General features: G+C 44.7%; 1 protein-coding gene across 1 annotated transcript in view; it reads left to right on the top strand.

Annotated features, from left to right (window-relative positions):
• The window catches only part of LOC115459118 (guanine nucleotide-binding protein G(t) subunit alpha-1-like), a gene marked incomplete at its 3' end in the record, with an annotated part of 84386 nt that overhangs the window by 37529 nt on the left and 21291 nt on the right, over positions 1-25566 (top strand). Inside the window, exon 6 of the mRNA XM_030188988.1 lies at positions 23862-23991. Within this exon, the coding sequence (XP_030044848.1) occupies positions 23862-23991 (130 nt within the window). The remainder of the gene's footprint in view (positions 1-23861; positions 23992-25566) is intronic.

The raw sequence follows: 25566 nt of genomic DNA, 5'->3' as shown, positions 1-25566 counted from the left end.
TTCTAGAGAATACTAAAATTATCAGAGGTTAGTAGATATGATTTTGGATTACTTTTTAAAAACTTCCCACATACACTCAAGATTTTTGCCTCTTATAAAGATCTACTGTTACACACTGTATTTGCCCTTAGAGTATGCAGAAAAAAGGCAAACATACAATAACATATTTTTAACAGTGATGACAGGTTAGCTGCTCTTGTATCTCCTTGGAGAATTGGCCCCTCCTCCTACATCCTTATAACAGCGTAACATAAACTTTCAACCAAAAAAAGAAAAGAAAGCTTTGAATCAAGTCCCCAACTCTATATACCCACCCCCCCCCCCCCCCCCCCCCCACCACCACCACCACCATTTATGTCACAGGGGAAGATGTGTAAAGGGTTCAACATTTTTTACATTTAAATTAATTCACTCCATTGTTCTGCTGGCAATCCTGGAAGCCTAGCTAGGGTCTTTAATTGTTTACTGAATGAGGCCAAAGATGTCATTTGTCTTAGTTCCAGCAGAACATCATTCCACATGGTAGGTCCTAACAATGCAAAGCATGCAAAAATGGTTCTCCTCTAGACAGACCTGGTGAAAGGAAGGAACGTCAAGTAAGCTTTTTACTTGAGATCTCAGTAGTCTAGATGCTCAGTACACCTTAAGGGATGTAGAGATTCTTAGTCGAGCATCGTTGTAAAGAGCTTTAAAAATTAATAATAATACTTTTAAACATATTTACCTTATTACCAGAAGATAGTGCAGCTTGATAAGATGGAGAGTAATGTATTCTATTCTACAATGCACGTAATAATGTTTGAGGTAGCCCACAAAATAAAGCATTGCATTAATCTAAGGGGTCCTTTTACCAAGGTGTGGTAGGTCTAACGCAGACCTACCGCACAGTAATATGGCAGTACTGTGAGACACGCCAAGGCGTCCCATGGTAGTTTTGGGTTTAGCATGTGCTAATCCCTTGTCAAAAAATATTTTTGGGCTCAGGAGGCGTGTCTGGGGCAGGGAGTAGGCATGCCTATGGTAATTGGGTAATATGAGCACATTACTGTGTGCTACCTGATTAGCGCATGAGCAGCATGGGAGTAATGGCCACGTGCTAATGGGGAAATTAGCACATGACCATTACAAAAATGAAGGGAAAAGGCCATTTTACTGCCGTGCTAATAGCGGCTGGAGCACATGTGAAACCTACATGCTAGTTGCAGAGCTGGCCAATTTTTAGTGCAGCTTAGTAAAAGGACCCTTAAATACGGTGTAACCACATAACACAGCAAAAATTATCAGGAATCAAAAGATTTTTTAATCTCATGACTAATCTAATTTTTAAAAAGACAGTTTTTTTTAACACAGCAGAAATTTGAGCTTTAACAGATCATGAAGAATCCAAAATTACTCCTACATTCTTGATCATTGTTAAAATAGGAACTGGTGTACCTTCAAAATAAAAATTAGAAGGTAACTGTGTGACTTCAAAGTGAGAAAGCCCCAAAATCTGAGTTTTAGACACATTCAAGTTCTGTGTTTTTATTCACCAAATTCTATATGGTTCTGCTTCTGCATATGTAATTTTTAATATGTATCATTCATTTAATTGTTATGTAAGCCACATTGAACCAGAGTCACTCTTGGGCTAATGTGGGGTAAAAATGTCATAAAATAAAATCAGTTTTTATGTACCGCTCCATCTCTCTCCTCTCCCCCAGATTTTAAAAAATTACCCTCAAGTATGGAAAAACTCTTTAAAACTGCATTCTCTGAAGATGGAAGGGAATGGAATAAGTCTTATGGTATTGCCCTGTGTTGCTTTGAGATAATATGCCAGTTCTGATACTGTACTTTACATACACTTGTTTTCTGTGTATAACCTGTTATCTAATATAATAATTTGCACCTCCAATGTTCTGAAGCTGACTCCGTGGCAGTGTGGCAGTGAAGCCGTGTAGTGTTCCTGGGGTTCGTAATCGCCCTGCCCTCGCAACGTCAGAAGGAGAAGGGACCAACTGCAGGCAATCGCACTCGCTGTCACTGCCCCACCCTCGGAGGGAAGGGAAGGCTGCATAGCAACCCGCAAACAAATGTTACTCCATCCCAAACAGCCCTGATCCCCTGCCCCCCCCCCTCCAGCCACCCAGCAATTCTCCACACTCCCCTGCCCCCCCTCCAGCCACCCAGCGATTAATCTTGCTCTCTTGATTACCTCTGTCGAAGCGGCCGCGTTATTGAAAGCCCTGCCCGTCTGTAGCCTTCCCTTTGAGTTCTTCCCTCAGAGTCCCGCCTTCTGACATCATTTCCTCTTTCCATAAGGGCGGGACTCTGAGGGAACGAACTCGAAGGGAAGGCTACAGACGGGCAGGGCTTTCAATAACGCGGCCGCTTCGACGGAGGTAATCAGGGGAGCGAGGAGAATTGCTGGGTGGCTGGAGGGGGGCAGGGGACAGAGGAGAATCGCTGGGTGGCTGGAGGGGGGGCAGGGGACAGAGGAGAATCACACACAATCTCTCTCTCACAGACACCCCCGCACCCAGTCTCACTCTCTCTCTGTCACACACACACTCACACATTCACTCTCTCTCTCACACACAGTCACTCTCACACACACTCTCTCAAACATACACACTCTGAGGAAAACCTTGCTAGCACCCGTTTCATTTGTGTCAGAAATGGGCCTTTTTTACTTGTATTAAATAAAGGCCCTTGCTTATCCCTACTACTTTTTTAAAGTTTTCTATTTGGCTCCCCTTGGAGTGTCTCCAGATTCTCACAACAGTGTATAAAGCCAGGAGGCCAGTTTTGCCAACTTGCTGGCTCCAGCGTTTCCTCCAGCTGTTTCACTGGGCTCTTTGCAACACCTTCCATGTGATTTCTTTCCTTCTTACAAAGTCAACTCAAACTACTGTCCCAGGTGTTTTCCCTCCCCCAGGTAGCTTGCAGACTGACTTGAAAACCTCTTGGGTGGCTACACTCTTCTCCTGGCTATTGCCAGGAGTTGTCTCCTGCAAACGCTTCACTTCTCCGTTTCTTCCTTGGGACTCTCTTTTCTACTCTTCTAAAGAACTGATATTCAATATAGAAACAATGAGTTACAATTTATATAGAACAATAAGAGTTTGTAGTAGATTTGTGGCAGTCTGTATAGGACAAGGTTGTAATTTATATTGACCAATGAGTAACAGATGTCATGATTATGGCAGGTTTTATGTGTTTATATTTGTTTCAGGTAAGCTTGGGATGAATTGGGTGACGAAAGCTTAGTTCAGTTTCTATTCATTGTCGTATTCTTGTGCTGTTAATTGATAATTTGGTTGATTAGTTGGTTCAGTGGGGAGGAACTTTCTGAAAAAGTGGGCCTTCAGTTGTTTTCAGAACATTAGTGAATTGTCCTTGAGTTTTGGGTCTTTCAGTAGTGTGTTCCAGAGCTGGAAGCGTATGTTGATTTCTATTTAAGGCCTTTACATCTAGGGAAGTGGAGGGTTAGGTATGATCTTGCTGATTTAGTTGTATTCCAAAGTGGTAGGTCTATTAGATCGGTCATGTAGCCTGGTGATAAGCCAAAAATGATTCTGTAGGCCAGAGTGCAGATCTTGAAGGATATGCATGCCTTGATTGGTAACCAGTGTAATTTTTGGAGAAGGGGTATAGAGCTTTCAAACTGGGTTTTTCCAAAAATGAGTCTGGCTGCTGTATTTTGAGTGGTTTGTCATTTTCTTTAAGATTTGGTCTTTGCATCCTGAATAGATCCGATTGCAGTAATCCACATGGGCCAGAATCATGATCTTGAGTAGATGACTGGGCAGTGGCGTTCCTAGGGGGGCTGACAACCGGGGCGGATCGCCAATGCGCCCCGCCCCCTGTGGCGAAAGAGCCCCCCCCATGGGTGCACGCCGCTGGGGGGGTGCCACGCACCGGTCAGCTTCATTCGTTTCCATGCTCCCTCTGCCCCGGAACAGGTTACTGTATGTTGTAGTTGTTTACACAATTGTTTGATATGAAGTCCGTGAAGATGTGCTGGCTTTTCTTCCAGTTGCCGGGTGGTCTGTAGAACAGTACGCAATTCAGGTGATCAGTCAGGGAGTTGTTATGGATTCTAAATGAGGCAATTTCTAGTTGGGGTGTTATGGAGTCAGCAATGGTTTCGGTGGTGAATTTTTCTCAGTATATTAGTGCTATGCCTCCGCCTCTCTTTTCCAATTTTACTAACAAATAGTTAAGCTCTGGAACCTGTTGCGAGAGAAAGTGGTATCAGCAGTTAACCTGGTTTAAAAAAAGGTTTGGACAAGTTCCTGGAGGAAAAGTCCATAGTCTGCTATTGAGATAGACATGGGGAAAGCCACTGAATCTTGCTAGTATTTGGAATTCTGTCAGATACTTGTGACCTGATCTGGCCACTATTGGAAGCAGGATATTGGTCTAGATGGACATTGTTCTGACCCAGTATGGCTATTCTTATGTTCTTAAGTGTATGGGGACAGAGAAGAAAGGCAAGAAATAGAAAGGGCATTTCAAGATCATATTGTTAAAATGGCTAACAATCCATTTTGGATCTAGAGGACTTTCCTTCCATTTTAGGAGAAATTATTGTTACTCCCATCTTGAAGAATAATAGGGAACCTTATCATCTTACTTCAAATTATAGGCTGGTGGCCTCTATACAGAAACCAAACTACATGACAGATAAGCTTGTAAACTAATTGATCTGATTATTGTAGTCAACGGGACACTTCCAGAAAGGACCACGTGGACATGAAGAATTTAAAAACACATTTATTCCATAAAAGTACTCAAAGGACTCGACATAGAGCTGTGTTTCAGCTATAATGCCTGTGTCAATGAATCAAAGATGGTAAAAAAAACCTTGTGGTTCTAAACATCAATGTTTTTTTTAACCGTCTTTGATTCGTTGAGACTCCTGACGCAGACATTATAGCCGAAACAAAGTTCTGTGTCGAGTCCTTTGAGTACTTTTATGGAATAAATGTGTTTTAAAATTCTTCATCGTCCTTGTGGTCCTTTCTGGAAGTGTCCTGTTGACTACGCTACTCCGCCCTTACAGCACTTACTTTCCATAGTGTTCTACATTCCTCCACTTTTGTGGGTACCTTCTAATTGATCGGACTAGACATATCCCTCACCAAGCAAAAATCAAAGTGTCAACACCATCGTTTTACAAAGAACCCGAAACTGGATATTATAAGCAATAGTTACAAAACTGATCAGCTTGTAATCTAATTGATCTGAAATACATCATATTATACAGAAGAAATCAAAATAATTCACACCACTACAAACCCAAACAAAAATAAAATCTATACTACACAAAAAAGAAGACATAATGCACACCATAAAACTCCTCCTAGGTCTCTACTAACTACCACAACAGGAGCTCTACCACAACATTATACCCACACTAGGCAACCTACGCCACACACGCAGACACGCCACCTTCCATCATGGAAAAAAATGATCAAACAAAAGAAGAGATTCATCCACAAATCAAACACAACAGATGACAAAAAAGGGACCATACCAACCCAACAAGACAAACAACTGGTAAAAATTCCCAAAATCACAACAATAGAAGAAAACTACCTACCAATTTGAGTGGGATACATAAACACCAGATCAGCCATGAACAAAATGGAAACTATAAAAGACTGGATTATGGAGGAAGACCTCGAACTAGTTTTCCTCAGTATCGGATGAGTTCCTACCCAGACAGTTTCCTCAACGAAATATGGATTCACAACAATAATAATCTTGGACCTATAATCTTGGACCTCTATCCTCCAGGATACAAAATTCTATACTGGACCAGAAAACGAAAAAAGGGAGGGGGGCATCACATTAACATACAGATTCCTCTTCACAACCGAAAGCATTGCCAAATCCATGACACCGCAACTTGAAATCACCTCGATCAGGATAAGAGGCAAGTCTCTACTTAACCACCTGTGCTGCATCATATTCTACAGACCCCTGGGAAACTGGAATGAAGCCCAGACAAACCTTATGGACTTTATATCAAGCACATGTAAAGCAAACCCAAAACTTGTTACTAATAGGAGGCATTAACCTACATCTAGAAGATCAAAACACAAACTGCACAAGGGTTAGTGCCGCACAATTAAATTAAAAAATAATTTTCCAGTGCACCACAAATGGCATGCACATGAGCCGGAACCACTGCCGGTGGCTGTGTTGGGCCAGCGGTAGTTCCGGTTTAGTGTGCAGTAAGCCCGCACTGGGCTCTACCGACGCTTTGTAAAAGGGCCCCTAAGTACTTAATGCCCTTTACTAGAACAGTTCCTTAAAGAAGTACAAGTAGATTTGGGCTAAAAATGTAATAAATGTTTTATTTCAGGAGTTTTTTCTTTCCCTTTCTTTTGTAATCCCTCATACTAGACAACTCTCCTGCTTATAATCGAACGAGAAAAACACCCAAGTTCCGACCTAAATCGGGAGATGGACGTTTATCTCACAAAAACGAACAAAGCGGTATAATCGAAAGCCGATTTTTGGACGTTTTCAACTGCACTCCGTCGCGGATGCGGACAAAGTTGATGGGGGCGTGTCAGAGGTGTGGCAAAGGCGGAACTGGGGCGTGGTTATCTGCCAAACAAAGATGGGCGCATTTCACCGATAATGGGAAAAAAGTATGCGTTTTTAGCTAGAATTTAGGACACTTTTCCTGGACCCTGTTTTTTCACGAATAAGGCCCCAAAAAGTGCCCTAAATGACCAGATGACCACTGGAGGGAATCGGGGATGACCTCCCCTGACTCCCCCAGTGGTCACTAACCCCCTCCCACCACAAAAAATGATGTTTCACAACTTTTTATTTTCACCCTCAAATGTCATACCCAGCTCCCTGGCAGCAGTATGCAGGTCACTGGAGGAGTTGTTAGGGGGTGCAGTGGACTTCAGGCAGGTGGACCCAGGCCCATCCCCCCCCCTACCTGTTACAATTGTGCTGCTTAATGCTTATTAGTCGTCCAACCCCCCCAAACCCACTGTACCCACATGTAGGTGCCCCCCTTCACCCCTTAGGGCTATAGTAATGGTGTAGACTTGTGGGCAGTGGGTTTTGAGGGGGATTTGGGGGGCTCAACACACAAGGGAAGGGTGCTATGCACCTGGGAGCTCTTTTACCTTTTTTTTTGGTTTTGTAAAAGTGCCCCCTAGGGTGCCCGGTTGATGTCCTGGCATGTGAGGGGGACCAGTGCTCTACGAATCCTGGCCCCTCCCACGAACAAATGCCTTGGATTTATTCGTTTTTGAGCTGGGCGCTTTCATTTTCCATTATCGCTGAACAACAAAAACGCCCAGCTCACACATTGTTGAATAAAACATGGGCGTCTATTTTTTCCCAAAATACGGTTCAGTCCACCCCTTCACGGACCCTTTCTTGGAGATAAACACCCATGGAGATAGGCGTTTTCGTTCAATTATGCCCCTCGTCACGTGTGTTAGATTTGCTGTATGCCCTTGTGATCCTTGAGCAAGTCATTGCCCCAGGTACAAAGACATTGAGCCCATTAAACATAGAAACATAGAAAAATGAAGGCAAACTTATTTTGTTCCACCATCAGCTAGTTCTGCTAATACTATTAACCACTCTACTCGCACTAAGTGAAAAAACACCCCTTGGTTTCATCATGGTTTGTTTGTCATTCATTGCCAGTTGCATAAAGCTGAAAGGATTTGGTGAAAATCTCAAACAAATGAGTCATACCTTGGCTGGTTTCTTTAATAAAGTGGTTAAGCTTGCAAAACAACAATAGGGAGTGGAGGAGTGGCCTAGTGGTTAGGGTGGTGGACTTTGGTCCTGAGGAACTGAGTTCAATTCCCACTTCAAGCACAGGCAGCTCCTTGTGACTGGACACTTCCCCAGGACCAGAGTCCACCACCCTAACCACTAGGCCACTCCTCCACTATTCCTTCTCTCCATTCATTGGAGAATACTATTAAACACATTAGATTGACCATATGTCTCTTAGATTCCCTTCCCTCTAGTTGGATAAAATATAATTGTCATGGCTTAACTCCACTTTCCTCCACCTAGTTTCATCTAGTTTATCCTTTGGTTCTATGATGATACGTTGAAACCCTCTGCTCAGTGTGCGGCAACGGCTAAGAAAACAAATAGAATGTTAGGTATTATTGAGAAAGGAATGGAAAACAAAAATGAGGACTTTATAATGCCTTTGAATCGCCTGTACCGCACCGCAAATACTGTGTGCAATTCTGGTCACCACATCTCAAAAAAGGTATAGTGGAATTAGAAAAGATACAGAGAAGGGCAATGAAAATGATAAAGGGGATGGGATGACGTCCCAATGAGGAAAGGCTAAAGCAGCTAGGGTTCTTCAGCTTGGAGAAAAGACAGCTGAGGGGAGATATGATATAGGTCTATAAAATAATGAGTGGAGTGGAATGGATAGACGTGAATCGCTTGTTTACTCTTTCCAAAAATACTAGGACTAGGGGGCACATAATGAAGCTACAAAGTTAAAACAAATCGGAGAAAATATTTCTTCACTCAACATGTAATTAAACTCTGGAATTCGTTGCCAGAGAATGTAGTAAACACAGTTAGCTTAGTGGAGTTTTAAAAAAGCTTGGATCGCTTCCTAAAAGAAAAGTCCATAAGCAATTATTAAGATGAACTTGGGGAAAATCCACTGCTTATTTTGGGATCTTGCCAGGTACTTGTAACCTTGATTGGCCACTGTTGGAAAGAACATGCTGGGCTTAATGGACCTTCGGTCTGTCCCAGAACGGCAACACTTATGTAAGGATGTACCTGGATTCTTTGCCAGCGAAGAAAGGCTGCCACCATAAGTACATAAGCATCGCCATGCTGGGACAGACCAAGGGTCCATCAAGCCCAGCACCCTGTCACCAACAGCAGCCAAAAGAACAAGCAATTTGTCCCGCCCATCCTAGAAATACTGTATTATTCCCTTGTCCATTCAATAACATTCTATGGCCTTTTCCTCCAGGAAGCCGTCCAACCTTTTTTTGAAGTCTGCTAAGTTAACCGCCTTAACCACTTTTTCCAGTAGCGAATTCCAGAGTTTAACTACGCATTGAGTGAAGAAAAATTTCTTCCAATTCGTTTTAAATTTACCACACTGCAGCTTCATTGCATGCCCCCTTGTCCTAGTATTTTTGGAAAGCGTAAACAGATGCTCCACATCGACCCATTCCATTCCACTCATTATCTTATAGACCTCTATCATATCTCCCCTCAGCTGCCTCTCCTCCAAGCTGAAAAGCCCCAGCCTCTTCAGCCTTTCCTCACAGGGAAGTCATCCCATCCCCTGTATCATCTTTGTCGCCCTTCTCTGCACCTTTTCCAATTCTACTATAACTTTTTTGAGGTGCGGTGACCAGAATTGAAGACAATACTCGAGGTGCGGTCGCACCATGGAGCGATACAATAGCAGAATAATATCCTTATTTTTGTTCTCAATCCCTTTCCTAATGATACCCAACATTCTATTTGCTTTCCTAGCTGCAGCAGCACATTGAGCAGAAGTTTTCAACGTATCATCAACGATGACACCTAGATCCCTTTCTTGGTCCGTGACTCCCAACGCTGAACCTTGCATGACATAGTTATAGTTTGGGTTCCTCTTTCCCACATGCATCACTTTGCACTTGCTCACATTAAATGTCATCTGCCATTTAGATGCCCAGTCTACCAGTCTCATAAGGTTCTCTTGTAGTTTTTCACAATCTTCCTGCAATTTGACGACTTTGAATAACTTTGTGTCATCGGCAAATTTGATTACCTCACAGGTTACCCCCATCTCAAGGTCATTTATGAATATGTTAAAAAAGCAGAGGTCCCAGCACAGATCCCTGAGGGACCCCACTAACTACCTTTCTCCATTGCGAATATTGACCTTTTAATCCTACTCTATGTTTCCTATCTTTCTACCAGTTTTTAGTCCACAGTAAGACACTACCTCCGATCCCATGTCCCTCTAGTTTCCTCGGCTTAATGTGGATGCCCTTATTATGCGGCTACTACCATAACTTTTGAAAATGTGTGAGGTGCAGTGGCGAGGCCAAAAGCATGGCCCTGAATTGAAAATGATCTCACAGGATCACAATCTAGAGAAATTTCCTGCAATGAGGCCAAATTGGGATATGAAAATAAGCCTCCTTGAAGTCCAAGGAGGTGAGAAACTCGCCTGCCTGGACTGAAGCTATGACAGAATGAAGAATCTCCATGCGGAGGTGCAGCACTCTGAGAGACTTGTTCCCCCCTCTGAGATTCAGAACTGGGCGACAAAGTAGATAGAATATCGACCCTTGACTTTCTTTCCTTAAGGAACAGGCTTACGGAGTCTACAGTAGTTAGCACTGCCCGACTCTTTGCAGAGCTGCCACAGGGGGACAGCATGAAAAGATCTGTGAGTGACTTTGAAAATTCTAGCTTGTAGCCATAGAGAATGATACCAAGGACCCATTGGTTTGCAGTAATAGTGGTCCACTCCTTGTGAAAGTGGGAAAGACCTCAACCCTGTCTTTGCAAAGAGGGAGAGGTTCTTGAGGAAGTGGAAAAGGGCTTCTCAAAAGGAAGACTGAGGAAAGTGAGGTTTTTGAGTGGAAGCACTAGCCTTTCCCGCTTTTCAAAAATGAGGTGCCTTAGGCTTGTCCTTGGAATCTCCAGGGTCTTTAACAATCTTTTCCAAATCCACACCAAAGAGTAGTTTCCCCTGAATATTCCGCCAGTGTCGTTATGCTCATATTAGCCCTCTCCTCAAGTCACTTCACTGGCTTCCTATCCGTTTCCGCATACAGTTCAAACTCCTCTTATTGACCTATAAGTGCATTCACTCTGCAGCACCTCAGTACCTCTCCACTCTCATCTCTCCCTACATTCCTCCCCGGGAACTCCGTTCACTGGGTAAATCTCTCTTATCTGCACCCTTCTCCTCCACTGCTAACTCCAGACTCTGTTCCTTTTATCTTGCTGCACCATATGCCTGGAATAGACTTCCTGAGCCGGTATGTCAAGCTCCATCTCTGGCCATCTTCAAATCTAAGCTAAAAGCCCACCTTTTTGATGCTGCTTTTAACTCCTAACCCTTATTCACTTGTTCAGAACCCTTATTTTATCATCCTCACTTTAATATCCCTTATCTCTTGTTTGTCCTGTTTGTCTGTCCTAATTAGATTGTAAGCACTGTCGAGCAGGGACTGTCTCTTCATGTTCAAATGCACAGTGCTGCATACGTCTAGTAGCGCTTTATAAATGATAAATAGGAGACATCCCTTGCTATTGTTTGGTGAATACAAATGCATTAAACCAACTCTTCCAGGATTTTTGTCCTTCTTGCAGAGAGCAATATTGATGGGAAAGAGAGTCATCTTGCTGCATTGGCGAGACACCAGAGCTCCTTCTGTACAAACCTGGAGAATACAAATGATTGAGCTCTTAAAGTTGGAGAGGTGTGGACTTTTGGATTTGTCCTCCAGAGAGGGATTGAGTTTTCAGAGGGCATGGGCAAATGTTTGGGATACACTGCAGCCTTTGGCGAGGAGTAGAATCCTAAATTGAATATATCAGAGTTCATGTCATAGTTATGATCTTTACTTGGACCACTTGTGCTGTGGGAGGGGAGGGAAAGGGGGGGTTAGAAGGGAGGGTTTAGGGACAGGGAAGCGATGGAAGGGGGGGGGATTGGAGTAGAAGTGGGGGGGGGGGAGCCTGGGGGAGAAACAAACGCTGAATATTTCCCGATTTATGAATATGTTGAAGGTATTTTGTACTTATATTGTCTATTTGCAGTATTATCTGTTTGTTACCTTTCCTGTTAATAAAACAGAATTAAACAGAAATGATAAATAGTAAGTAAGTAGTAAAGGGCAACTTCGCCAGTTGAGATTTGGTCAACCATAGCCAGTGTCGTGCAGAAATGGCCAAGACCATAACGCTTGGAGAATATCATAAAGAGTGTCTGACAAATAGGATAACCCTGCCTCTAGAGTAGGGAGAAAGTCTAGAGGCAAGTCCAACGTGGACAATTGTTGAATCCACGATAAAGAAGCCCTGGCTGAAAGTTGAAAGGCAAGCTTGTGGTCATGCATATCCTTTAATGCAGTGCCACCTTCAATAGGGATAGTGGTATGTTTAGTAGGCGCATAATAAGGGCATCCACCTTAAGCAGAGCAAACTGCTCAAAATCAGACAGCAAAAGGGGATATAATTTGAACATAGCACGAGCCGCCTGGAGGTTAGAATGAGGGTCCACTGAGCTGTAAGCTCCTGCATAGCCTCATGAATATGGAAAGATACAGGAGGTCTCTTAGTACTTGACATAATAGATGGAGGAGGACCAGAGAACTGACCAGCAGGGGAACAAATGTTTAAAGCCTCCATAGATTTTGTGATCAAGGCAACTCTGCTCTCAAAAACAGCCTAACTACAGTAGGAATATCACCCCTCTCTGCCTCTGAAATGTCAAAGTCAGGGCCATCAGCAGAACAAGGACAGCCTGAATATACAGATAAAACCTCCTCTGAGTCCCGAGGAGGAACATTTTTCCAAGTCCTGTAAAATGGAAAGTTTTGTTTGGTAGGAAGCTGCTCCCTCAGAAGCAACGTGAGGGGAAGAAGGAGAGGCAGATTGAGCTGACTTTAATAAAAAGGGTAATAAAAGAACAAATTCAGATGAAAACAGCAAGGCAGAGACTTCTACCCTCACAAAACCAACATCCCGGGACTCAGTAGCTGGTGAGGATCCTGCTGACAAAATGGCCACCGAAGCCTCGCAGAGTACAGGAGCCGTTGACGCTGAGTCTGCCAAATCTGCCATCGGAGTGGGGCCAGATTGAATTCCCAGAAATGGAGTACTGAATGCCAAAGTAGGCAAAAGTGGCATGTCCACAGAAGTAAAACAAAGCGTGCAGGATCCGGTAGCCAAGACTTAATAGGCTCAGACATAAAGAATAATAAATATACTCAGAAAACAGCCAGCCTTGTGACTCCACAAACTTCCCACAGCACAAACGCTCTAAAAAAAAACCCACCACAGTGGTTGCTTTTTTTTTTTTTTAATAGAGGCAGGAGAAAAAGAGAAGGGATGACTGAGATAAAAGAGGTAGAAAGTGGCAATGGGGGAGCAGGGAGGGACGTAGATCACAGTTTTACACCTGAGGCACAGGATATTCTCAACCCCAAACTCAGCTGAACCTGCAAGCAGAACAGGAGGCCACACAGAAGTCATCACAGTGCACAGGAGCTGCTATCCTGTCTGCTGGAAATAGAGAATACTGGCTTGGTTGCTAAGCACAGGAGCTTATGAGGCACAACTCATTAGAGTTTTCTACTCCACCTGCTGGCGGATGGTCACAACCCATTAATCTGGAATTATCCTTGGGATGTAATGGAACAGAGGCTTGTCTAGGGCCCAGCAGGAGGAATCTGAAGCTTGTCAGGGAGACATAATAGGGATCGGCAGCAGCTTGTTGGGGGAAGCAGGAGGAGGAGAATATAAATTTCCCTTATGCAGGTCCCGGCCTATATTCAGGCTGGACCAGAGCTGAATATTGGCCAGAACCCATATAATTCTCAGCGGCCAGCATGTGTCCAGTTAAAGCTGGATATTTAATGCCAGTGTCCAGGCATGGACTGGCATTGAATATCCTGGGCTGATTAGGCCAGCCACAGATGCCAATAAAAACATTCTTGCCACCGCCTTCTCAATATTGACTAATTGAAATTTATAGTCTTCCAGTGTACAAAAACCACTTTCAGCTTAGGCTGTGTGTCATCAACAAAAACAGAAACATCAAGCCCTTATCTCATCTAAAGTGTAATTAAAGTTGCTTAGGAGCAGTTCTCTGCTTTCTTAGGCAGAGAAGTTTCCCCTTTAATAATTTAGGAGTCGACTTTTTGATTAATTACATTTGCTACTATATATCCTGGGATATCCGTTCTCTTTATGTGTAGTCCACATTGAACTGTGAGGTATTGCAGGTCATAAGAATAAAATGTTATGTTTTATTATGTTATGTTATGATAGGCCTTCCTGTTTACTTTTCCTCTCTCACAATTCCATAATCCCCCGCCAGTTTGCTCCACTCTCTAAATGATCACCGCGATCCCTAAACAGGCTCTTTTTTTTTTTTTGCAGCCCCCTTTCTTTGCCCCTTTTCATTTGAACTGAACTGTCCCTTAAAAAATGTAAATCCACCTTAAAAACCTGGCTTTTTCTTCATGCATTTGACTCCACCTAGGCTGATTGCAATCTTATGTCACTGTGCTTATGTCTTCTCTCTTTTCCTTACTCTCCTCCCCCACCCCCCATTCTTCACCTTCTTTCCCTAGCTCTGCATCTCCTATTCCTTTCCCTGCAATCATCCCACTTCTTTTGCTTGTCTTGTTTTCTTTAGGTCTTAATTGTTTTCTATGAATAGAATTCCTCTTCCCCTTCCATCCTCAGTAAGCAGGGGAAGCGGGCGGCTTTACTTATCCTGCTATCCAAGGAGAGAGCCCACATTACAAGTAACTACACTTTCTCATAGGACAAGCAGGATGTGTCAGCAACATATAGGTGACTCCCTAGCCGAGGGTCGCACCGGGCTGATTCTGTGGATGTGTCCATACCTCGGGGCTGCCCTGGTGCTTCTGTGGGACACGAGCTGGATCTGATTAGGAGATAGAGACAGAGTCAGAGTGAAAGTCAGGGAACATGAGCTGGTTTTATTGAACATTGAACCATACAGCCTATAACAGTATGAATGTAACTTAACTGGTAACGGAGCATTGGGCCAATGGAATAATGCTACTTACAAAGTGACTCAAAATCAGTATTATTCCTTTTATACGGGAGTCAGCAACCTGTGGTTCTGAGATACCACATGCTGGTATCTCCAATGGTAAATCATGGCTCAGTAAAAGCTCACTGTGTTGCAAACAAGGAAGAATAACCCTAACTACCCCAAGAATGGAAGAAAGCTGAAAGGAACAGATAAGGGTTGGAGCTTGGATGAAATTTAAGAGGTAAAAAAGATAGGAGGAAAGAGAAAAATGACAAATGGACAAGAATCTGCTGCTTAAAGGAGCTGCCGCAATTACCATCAAGTGGTGATTTTTACTCAGAGGCCTAGAAGACCGAGTCGCAGTGTTGACATAAGATCCGATGTGCCCAAACAAGAGAGAGCAAGAATCAAAGGAGCTGTCGCAGTTACCATCATGTGGTGATTTTCACCCGGAGACCTGGAAGTCCGAGTCATAGCATCTGATGTCATAAGAACCTCTTACTATAAGATCCGGTGAGCCCTGCAGTTGCTGGGAAGTGCCTGACTGAGAGAGAGAGTAAGAATCTGCTGGCTAAATTTTCACTGAGAGGCCCAGAAGACTGATTCACTGTATCTGACGTCGTTCTTCTGCAACATCTTACTGTAAGATCTGGTGAGCCTTGTGGCACGTGGCTGCAGGGTATGGCCGAAGGAGTGTACCCAAAGGGGCATGTTTGGCCCCTTGGGAACCTCTTAGGAACACCGAAGGAGCTTGGAATATTGCTAGTACTTTTGAAGTTTTTTCACCCTTCAAACTGTGAGTACTTGCCTATGGGGAAAAAAAGGAAGGGGGATGTTTACAGTGCGGTCTTTTCCTAGGTAGGCCTTTATGTGATTCCTACAAATGTTTACTATTATGATATGGTAGAATTGCTTTCATAGGTCCTGAGTGAGTTTGGTAAGGTTTTGTATTACTTCATAATATGTTTAGTACTGGATTTTAGATTTGGATTTAACTGAGGTCAGAGGGATCACGGCTGGGGTGGCCCCGCTCCACGCTCCTTGCCTGGTGGACACTTCCGTGGGGTTCCACAATATTTGGTCTTTGCTCTGCGCCACGAGGTCGGGCCTGGCTTGAGACTGTGCACTGGACCTGGTGCGGAACATTCGTCGAGGATCGGCACAACTGCACGAGTTCCATCAACCGGCACTTTCATCTGCTACGGCACTGGAAGTACTGTCCACCATTGAAGGGGAACACGATCCGCATCGATTCATCCGCTTGACTGTAGCGACGGACGCCCTCCCAACCCAAGCATCGTGGCCACGCATTAGCGTCCATTTTGAGTGTGCCGCAGCCCTAACTATCGAATTGAAACAACATGTGAGTATGTAGACAAGTTAATGTTTCAGAACGAATAAAGTGGTTATCATCTAAAAGTCTACTACCACCATTATTCCTGAACACTACAATAACTATACCTGTTATGGGAGTAGCTGCTTTTAGGAAGTAAATTCCTATCCCATTACACAGTGGGAAATAGATGAATAGAAACAGGTTAGTTTCTCATAGCAAGAGAGAGCAAAAGGATTGATCCACAACTGTATTGCTATTTTCTCAACACACATACAATTGCCTCTCATTGTGTCTAACCCCTGCACTGCAGCTTCGAGTCAGTGTGTGTAACTATCTGGAGCATGTATGCTGGGTTAGGACAGGAGTGATCTTCTGTTCCTCTTAGCGCCTGTGGCAGGGAGCCTGGACTTTTAGAAGCCACCTTTAGCACAATACACCCGAGAATGATAGGACATCTTTGACATCTGGCTCTGGACGAGCTCCAGGTAGCAATTGTCTGACCGATCGAGGCTTCTTTCCCTCCATCGGCAGCGCCTGCGTCTGCTCACAATAGGACTCATCTTACCTGCTCCAACTTGCATTGTCTGCTCCAGCCTGCATCATCTGTTCCTGCCTACCTGCCTTCTCCAGCCTGCATCGTCTGTTCCTGCCCGCATCCTCTGCCCCAGCCTGCATCACCTGTTCCTGCCTACATCGTCTGTTCCTGCCCGCATCCCTGTCCCAGCCTGCATCATCTGTTCCAGCCTGCATCATCTGTTCCTGCCTGCATCAGCTGTTCCTACCTGCATCCTCTGCCCCAGCCTGAATCGTCTGTTCCTACCTGCATCCTCTGCCTACATCACCTGCCCCTGCCTGCATCATCTGTTCCTACCTGCATCCTCTGCCCCAGCCTGCATCGTCTGTTCCTGCCCGCATCCCTGTCCCAGCCTGCATCATCTGTTCCAGCCTGCATCATCTGTTCCTGCCTGCATCAGCTGTTCCTACCTGCATCTTCTGCCCCAGCCTGAATCGTCTGTTCCTACCTGCATCCTCTGCCTACATCACCTGCCCCTGCCTGCATCATCTGTTCCTACCTGCATCCTCTGCCCCAGCCTTCATCGTTTGTTCCTACCTGCATCCTCTGCCCCAGCCTGCATCACCTGTTCCTGCCTACATCGTCTGTTCCTGCCCGCATCCCTGTCCCAGCCTGCATCATCTGTTCCAGCCTGCATCATCTGTTCCTGCCTGCATCAGCTGTTCCTACCTGCATCCTCTGCCCCAGCCTGAATCGTCTGTTCCTACCTGCATCCTCTGCCCCAGCCTTCATCATCTGTTCCTACCTGCATCCTCTGCCCCAGCCTGCATCGTCTGTTCCTGCCTGCATCCTCTGCCCCAGCCTGAATCATCTGTTCCTGCCTGCATCCTCTGTCTACATCACCTGCCCTAGCCTGCATCCTCTGCCCCAGACTGCAGCTTAACCGAGAGGGTTGTAATTTTAATGGATATACCTTCATAATTGCTCACAGCTAACGTTTCTGGACGGCTGCTGCCTTCTAGCCATTATCTTCATCTCACTGTTCTTCAAGATCTTACTGACTCTTTTGCTAGTTACTCTCTACTACTGCTTCTGCATATTGCATTACCCTATTTTGTATTTATCTTATATTTATCTTGTATTATTGAATTGTATTTATCTTATATTATCGGCTACTACCTCTTAATGCCTATACTATCCCCCTCCTAGTTTGCTCTGAACCTACCTGAACCTCCACCCCCCTTCAGCTTATTCTGAGCATTTCTGTACCAAAATCTGTTATTATTATGACTCCAGTGCACCTGCTGTTCTTGGCACTATCCCTTACCAATCTGTTTCTCCTTACGAAACCACTTCCCACTGTTGGAGCACATTGTCTTCCCTCTGTATTTCACCATCTCTCTATCCCTCTCTTCACCATCTCTTTTTTCCACCCCCTTTTTCACAGCTCTCAATCTTCAACACTTCCTTCCTTCCATTCACCCCTCGCCTCTTTACCTGAATACATCTTGCCTTCGTCGCTGTCGTCATACCGCTCCTACTGTCCTCCGTAGTCTCCTACTCCTCCTGCTCTCCGCTGGTGACATTAATCCCAATCCTGGTCCCCCTCATCAGCCCTCATCCTATTCGTGTAGGCCTTACTGTAATACCTCCAATCTTATTTCTATTCCTCTCCACCCCCCTTCTTCTCTACCCTTCTCTTGTGCTCTATGGAATGCCCGCTGTGTCTGCAACAAACTCTCCTACATCCATGACCTCTTTATCTCTCATAACCTTCATCTGCTTGCCCTAACTGAAACCTGGCTTCACCCTGAAGACTCTGCTTCAATTGCGGCCCTATGTCATGGAGGTTATCTCTTCTCCCATACTCCTCGCTCGGTTGGCCGTGGAGGCGGTGTCGGACTACTACTCTCACCCTCCTGTAAATTTCAACCCATTCTTCCACCTCAATCTCACTGCTTTCTTCCTTTGAAGTCCACTCAATCCATCTATTCGCTCCTCTACCACTCCGGGTAGCAGTCATTTATCGACCCCCTGCTAAATCCCCCTCTTCCTTTCTCATTGACTTTGATGCCTGGCTATCCTTCTTTCTTGAACCTTCATCTTCTTCCCTCATTCTTGGGGATTTTAACTTTCATGCTAATGACCCCTCTGACTCTTATGCTTCTAAATTCCTTGCCTTAACATCCTCCTTCAATCTTCAACTGTGCACCACCGCCCCTACTCACCAGAATGGCCACTGTCTTGATCTTGTACTCTTCTCCAACTGCTCACCCTCCAATTTCCTTGCCTCAACTCTCCCCCTATCTGACCATCATCTTATAACTTTCACACGTCAACACCCTCCTCCCCAGTCCCGTCCTATTCTAACCAACACATTTAGGAATCTACAGGCTATTAACTCTTCTACCCTGTCCTCCAGTATCTCAAATCTTTTCTCTACTGCTATGTCAACCAAGTCCATCAATGAGGCTGTCTCTTCCTATAATACTATTCTGTCATCTGCTCTGGACACTCTCACTCCTCCTGTGTCTCGTCCCGTTAAACGTACCAAACCCCAACCTTGGCTGACCCCTACTAGCTGCTACGTACGCTCTTGTGCCCGCTCTGCTGAACGCCTTTGGCTTAAATCTTGTGCCCTTGCTGACTTTATTCACTTCAACTTCTTGCTGACCTCCTTCCAATCTGCTCTCCAACTTGCCGAACAGGACTATTACATCCAATTGACTAACTCTATTGGTTCAAACCCTAGACGTCTCTTTGCTCTCTCCTCAAAGTGCCTTCTCCTCCTACTCCCCCTTCACTTTCTCTCCAGACTCTGGCTGATTACTTTCATGATAAGGTTCACAAGATTAAACTTGAATTCACAACCAGCTCTCCTCCACCCCTTCTTCCCTTAGTCCACTCTCTCAACCCTCTTACCCCTGCCTCCTTTTCTTCCTTTTCCGAAATCACTGAAGAAAAAACTTTACTTCTTCTGTCATCCTCAAAACTAACCACCTGCTCCACTTATCCTATTCCCACTCAACACTATCTCTCCTGCTGTCACCCCTTTCATCTGTCATATCCTCAATCTGTCACTTTCCACTGTGACTGTCCCTGATGCCTTCAAACATGCCGTAGTCACACCACTCCTCAAAAAACCTTCTCTAGATCCTACCTCTCCTTCCAACTATCGCCCCATCTCCCTCCTCCCTTTCTTATCCAAGATACTAGAGTGTGCTGTCCACCGTCACTGCCTCGACTTTCTTTCTTCTCAAGCTATTCTTGATCCACTCCAATCTGGCTTTCGTCCCCTTCATTCAACTGAACCAGCACTTGCTAAAGTCTCGTGGCTAAATCCAAAGGGTTCTATTCTATCCTCCCCCTTCTCGATCTTTCTGCTGCTTTTGACACTGTTGATCACAGCCTACTCCTTGACATGCTGTCCTCACTTAGATTTCAGAATTCTGCTCTCTCATGGTTTTCTTCTTATCTCTCACAGCATTCTTTTAGTGTATACTCTGGTGGATCCTCCTCTTCCTCTATCCCGCTGTCAGTGGATGTACCTCAAGGATCCGTCCTAAGACCTCTCCTTTTCTCCATCTATACTTCCTCCCTTGGTGCTCTGATCTCTTCCCACGGTTTTCAGTATCATCTTTACGTTGATGACTCCCAGATCTACCTCTCCACACCAGAAATCTCGGCAGAAATCCAGTCCAAGGTATCTGCCTGCCTCTCTGACATTGCTACCTGGATGTCTCACCGCCACCTGAAGCTCAATATGTCCAAAACTGAGCTCATTATCTTCCCACCTAAACCAACCTCTCCCCTTCCCCCATTCTCTATTTCTGTCGACAACACGCTCATTCTTCCTGTCTCATCTGCTCGTAACCTTGGGGTCATCTTTGACTCCTCCCTCTCCTTCTCTGCACATATTCAAGAGATTGCTAAAACCTGTCATTTCTTCCTTTATAATATCGCCAAAATTTGCCCTTTCCTTTCTGAACAAGCTATCAGAATCCTCATCCACATTCTCATCACCTCTCGCTTAGACTACTGCAACTTGCTTCTCACAGGTCTTCCACTCAGCCACTTCTCTCCTCTTCAATCTGTTCAAAATTCTGCTGCACGACTAATATTTCGCCAAAGTCGTTATGCCCATATTAGCCCTCTTCTGAAGTCACTTCACTGGCTCCCCATCCGTTTCCATATAAAATTCAAGCTCCTCTTATTGACTTATAAGTGCATTCACTCTGCAGCCCCTCACTACCTCTCCACCCTCATCTCTCCCTACACTCCTTCCCAGGAACTCCGTTCACTAGGCAAATCTCTCTTAATTGCACCCTTCTCCTCCATCGCTAACTCCAGACTCTGTTCCTTTTGTCTTGCCGCACCTTATGCCTGGAATGGGCTTCCTGAGCTGTAACGTCTAGCTCCATCCCTGGCCGCCTTCAAATCCGGGCTAAAGGCCTACCTGTTTGATGCTGCTTTTTACTCCTAACTTGTCACTTGCTCGTAACCTTTATCTTGTCTTCCTCTCTTCAATAGTCCCTTTCCCTATGTGTCCTTCTGTCTGTCCTCCCTTTATCCTTATTGGTCCTGTCTGTCTGTCCTGATTTAGATTGTGAGCTCTTTTGAGCAGGGACTGTCTTTTTCTTCATGTTCAATTGTGAAGCGCTGCGTACGACTGGTAGTGCTATAGAAATGATTTATAGTAGTAGTAGTAGTAACTCACCTTTTTTTAGTTGTAGCTGAGTTACATTCAGATATTTCCTATCCATTGAGGTCTACCACTAGTATCATGACACTACTTCTAGAAGTCACAGTGGCCATTTTCAAGATATAGCCACTAGGAGCAGGAGCAAGTGAGCTTTGTTCCTGCCTCCATTGCCCCACTGGACCTGACTGGGGATGGGTGGGAGAAGATCTTGACGTTGGGGGTGGGGAAGAGGGGGGTCTTGTCTTGTCAGGGGGGTGGTGGGAAGAGGGTCTGAACCTTGTCAGGGATGGGGTCTGAATATTGTCAGAGAGAGGACTGGAGGATAGGAGAGAGGTCTTGCCTTATTGAGGGGGTCTGAACCTGGTTAGCGGGAGTGTGTTGTGTCTTACTTTGTCAGGGGGATGGGAGAGAGTGGAAGATATTAGAAATACCAAAAGTTATATAGTTGCTGGTTGGTATTCAGTGCCAGCACTGCTTAACTAACTGGGCAAATTGAAGACTGAATTTTGCTGGCACCCACATAACTGATTCCTTCCTGTCTCTGCCTCCAGCCCACTTCAAAAATGGATGGTCAGAGCTATCAGTGGCACTGCCCAATTAAGTGCTGCTGGATATCGGTATCCGATTTGCAGACTGTGATTTAAATGGACAAGAGTGTCTCCTGCTTGCTTAAATTGCTTTGAGTATCGACTAGTGTGCAGCCCAAACATTTTTCTGTTGTGTTCTTTATGGGAGAGCCTTTCATTTTGTTGTCATGGGAGCAATGTCGTTAAGAGTGTGCACTGTTGGAAAGAGGGTGCACATTTCACACTTTTTCATGATAGTGCCACATGTGTGATGATTTGCACATGTGCACACTATCGGGAAAGAATGTATACTCTTTGTGAATAGTGTGCATTTTTTCGGCACATGAAAAAACACCCAATTTCTTGGGGTTTTTTTTCTGTTCATTTTCATTTGACAACGAAATGAGAAATGTTGTTGACATTTCCTATGTCATTTCAAAAAAATTCAAATCCTTAATATAAACTGGGTAATACAGACCAGGGGGAGTAAATGGCCAAATGGTTAGAGCCAAGGACCAGGGTTCCAATGCTGCTTCTGTCAAGAATGTTCCTTGTGACCCTGGGGAGCCACTGTGGGGGCAATTCTATAACCAGGCACCTCCATTGAGGCAGAAGTTTTGCACTTATGTGCAAATGTGTCTTTATTCTAAACATTTGTGTGTGTAACAGATATGTAAATAAGGGATGCCTAGGTTACTGAATTGCCTTTCACATGTCCTATTACTTGGATTGTAAACTCTTTGGGGAATGTACTGAATCTTGTATAGCACTGCACACATCCAGTAGTATTATGAAAAAGATAAGTATTTGTTGTATAGCACTGTATACATCCAGTGTATGAAAAGGATAAGTAGGTAAACACCAGAATCTAATGTGGTAAGTGCTACTTTTTTTTTTTGCTAGTGTCTATTGTAAATGCACTTCTGTGATGAAAGGATAAATACAGGTACTCTGCAGGCATGTATTCAATAATCTTTCTGCATAAACCACCAGGATTTCTCTTTTCATCATACTGCAATGGCCTTTCCCTTCTATCCCTGTATACTGGCAGCATCTCTTCTTGTCAAACCCACTTCTCCTCTCCCTCCACTCTCTATCTCAGTCGATGGCACCCTCATCCTCCCCGTCTCATCTGCCTGCAACCTCGGAGTCATCTTCAACTCCTCCCTCTCCTTCTCTGCGCATATCCAGCAGATAGCCAAGACCTGTCGCTTCTTTCTCTATAGCATCAGCAAAATTCGCCCTTTCCTTTCTGAGCACACCACCCAAACTCTCATCCACTCTCTCATTACCTCTCACCTTGACTACTGCAACCTACTCCTCACTTGCCTCCCACTTAGCCATCTATCCCCCCTTCAATCCATTCAGAACTCTGCTGCACATCTTATCTTCCGCCTGGACCAATATGCTCATATCACCCCTCTCCTCATGTCACTTCACTGGCTTCCGATCAGGTACCGCATACAGTTCAAGCTTCTCCTACTAACCTACAAATGCACTCAATCCGCAGCCCCTCATTACCTCTCTACCCTTATCTCCCCTTACGCTCCTACCCGAAACCTTCGCTCACAGGACAAATCCCTCCTCTCTGTACCCTTCTCCACCACTGCCAATTTCAGGCTCCGCCCTTTCTGCCTCGCCTCTCCCTATGCTTGGAATAAACTTCCTGAGCCCATTCGCCAAGCCCCCTCCCTGCCCATCTTCAAATCCTTGCTCAAAGCCCACCTCTTCAATGTCGCCTTCGGCACCTAACCATTATGCCTCTATTCAGGAAATCTAGACTGCCCCATTTGATTGACTGCACATTTTGTCCATTAGATTGTAAGCTCCTTTGAACAGGGACTGTCCTTCTTTGTTAAACTGTACAGTGCTGCGTAACCCTAGTAGCGCTTTAGAAGTGTTAAGTAGTAAAGTTAGTAGTTGTTATCTCTCAGATTTATACGTTCTCTTACTTTTTTTTCCTGCAGGATGTTTGATGTTGGTGGACAGCGTTCAGAGCGTAAGAAATGGATTCACTGTTTTGAGGGAGTCACATGTATTATATTCATTGCTGCACTCAGTGCTTATGACATGGTGTTGGTGGAGGATGATGAAGTGGTGAGTGTAATGGGAAGGAATTACAGCTTCAGAAAGATCATATGAAGAGCATTGTGGTATGTGATCCTGTTCAGTAGGAACTTTATACAAAAGTCACATAAAGACAGCAGGTGCTTTAGTTTCCAAATACAGAACTTTATTCCTCTTCTTTGCTTGTGGAGGATTACCCTAGTGGTTAGTGCAGTGGACAGTGATCCTGGAGAACTAGGTTTGATTCCCACTGCAGCTTCTTGTGACTCTGGGCAAGTCACTTAACACTGTATTGCCCCAGGTACAAATAAGTACCTGTATATACTATCCAGTTTATTTTCGAAGGAGAAGGGCGGCCATCTTCCAACACAAATCAGGAGATAGGCGCCCTTCTCGCAAAGCCACCCAAATCGGTATAATGGGTTTTGGGGGGCTCAGCACACAAGGTAAGGGAACTATGCACCTGGGAGCAATTTCTGAAGTCCACTGCAGTGCCCCCTAGGGTGCCCGGTTGGTGTCCTGGCATGTGAGGGGGACCAGTGCACTACAAATGCTGGCTCCTCCCACAACCAAATGGCTTGGATTTGGCCAGTTTTGAGATGGCCGTCCTCGGTTTCCGTTATATGCGAAAACCAAGGTCGGCCATCTCTAAGGGTGGCCATCTCTAAGGTCAACCCAAATGTTGAGATTTGGCCGTCCCCGACCGTATTATCAAAACGAAAGATGGCCGCCCATCTTGTTTCGATAATACGGTCGGGGACGCCACTTTAGGGGGCCATCCTTAGAGATGGGCGCCCCCGTTCGATTATGCCCCTCCATGTAAACCACTTTGGATATAGTTGGAAAAAACCACAGAAAAGGCGGTATATCAAGTCCCATTTCCCCTTATTTACAGAAAAACATCTACTTAGCCATCTTCTACTGTACCTGCCTACCATCTGATCTTCACGAAAAATCCAGGGACGGTCAAACTGGCTGTCCTGGCAACAATGACCAAATGAAAGACCTGGGTAGGATTTTAACTCCCCTCTTCTGAAAGATTTTAATTTTTTCAACATTCCTAACAGAAAAAAAATAATATTGATGATAAGTTGTACCTGCCTACAAGCATACACAATGGCCAGGCTAGAAATTTTATGAATGAATAACCAGAACAATGATCCAACCTCCAGAACTATCCTTCTGTAAGTCATACAGCAGCCCTTTCACTAAAATGGGTTAACCACCAATATGCTCTTATTGCAGGAAAAATGGCCTATCACAAGACACAGTAAAAAAAATTTTGGATTAGTTTTGCCATTTGTGCATGCTAACCACATAGAATTTTGGGTGGGGGGAGGGGTGGCAGGGGCAGAGAATTACCAGTATGCTAACTGGTTAGTGCGTCCATAACATGGGAGCCCTTAGTGCCTTTTAAATAGGAGACAGTAATTGCTCCCGCATTAATGTTTTTAAATGGCCATGCACCAATACTGACATTAGCACAAGGCAAATTATTCAACAAATGCCTATTTTACAGCCACACTACAAATGGGCTTGGCGTGCGGGAAAGTCCAACATTAGGGTATGCAAAGCCCAATTACTAGCTCGGCTTAGTAATAGGGT

Source organism: Microcaecilia unicolor, unplaced genomic scaffold (genome assembly GCF_901765095.1).
Source record: "Microcaecilia unicolor unplaced genomic scaffold, aMicUni1.1, whole genome shotgun sequence".
Taxonomy (NCBI): domain Eukaryota; kingdom Metazoa; phylum Chordata; class Amphibia; order Gymnophiona; family Siphonopidae; genus Microcaecilia; species Microcaecilia unicolor.
Note: the sequence above shows the minus strand (reverse complement) of the source record. Positions and strands in the feature narration are given on the sequence as shown.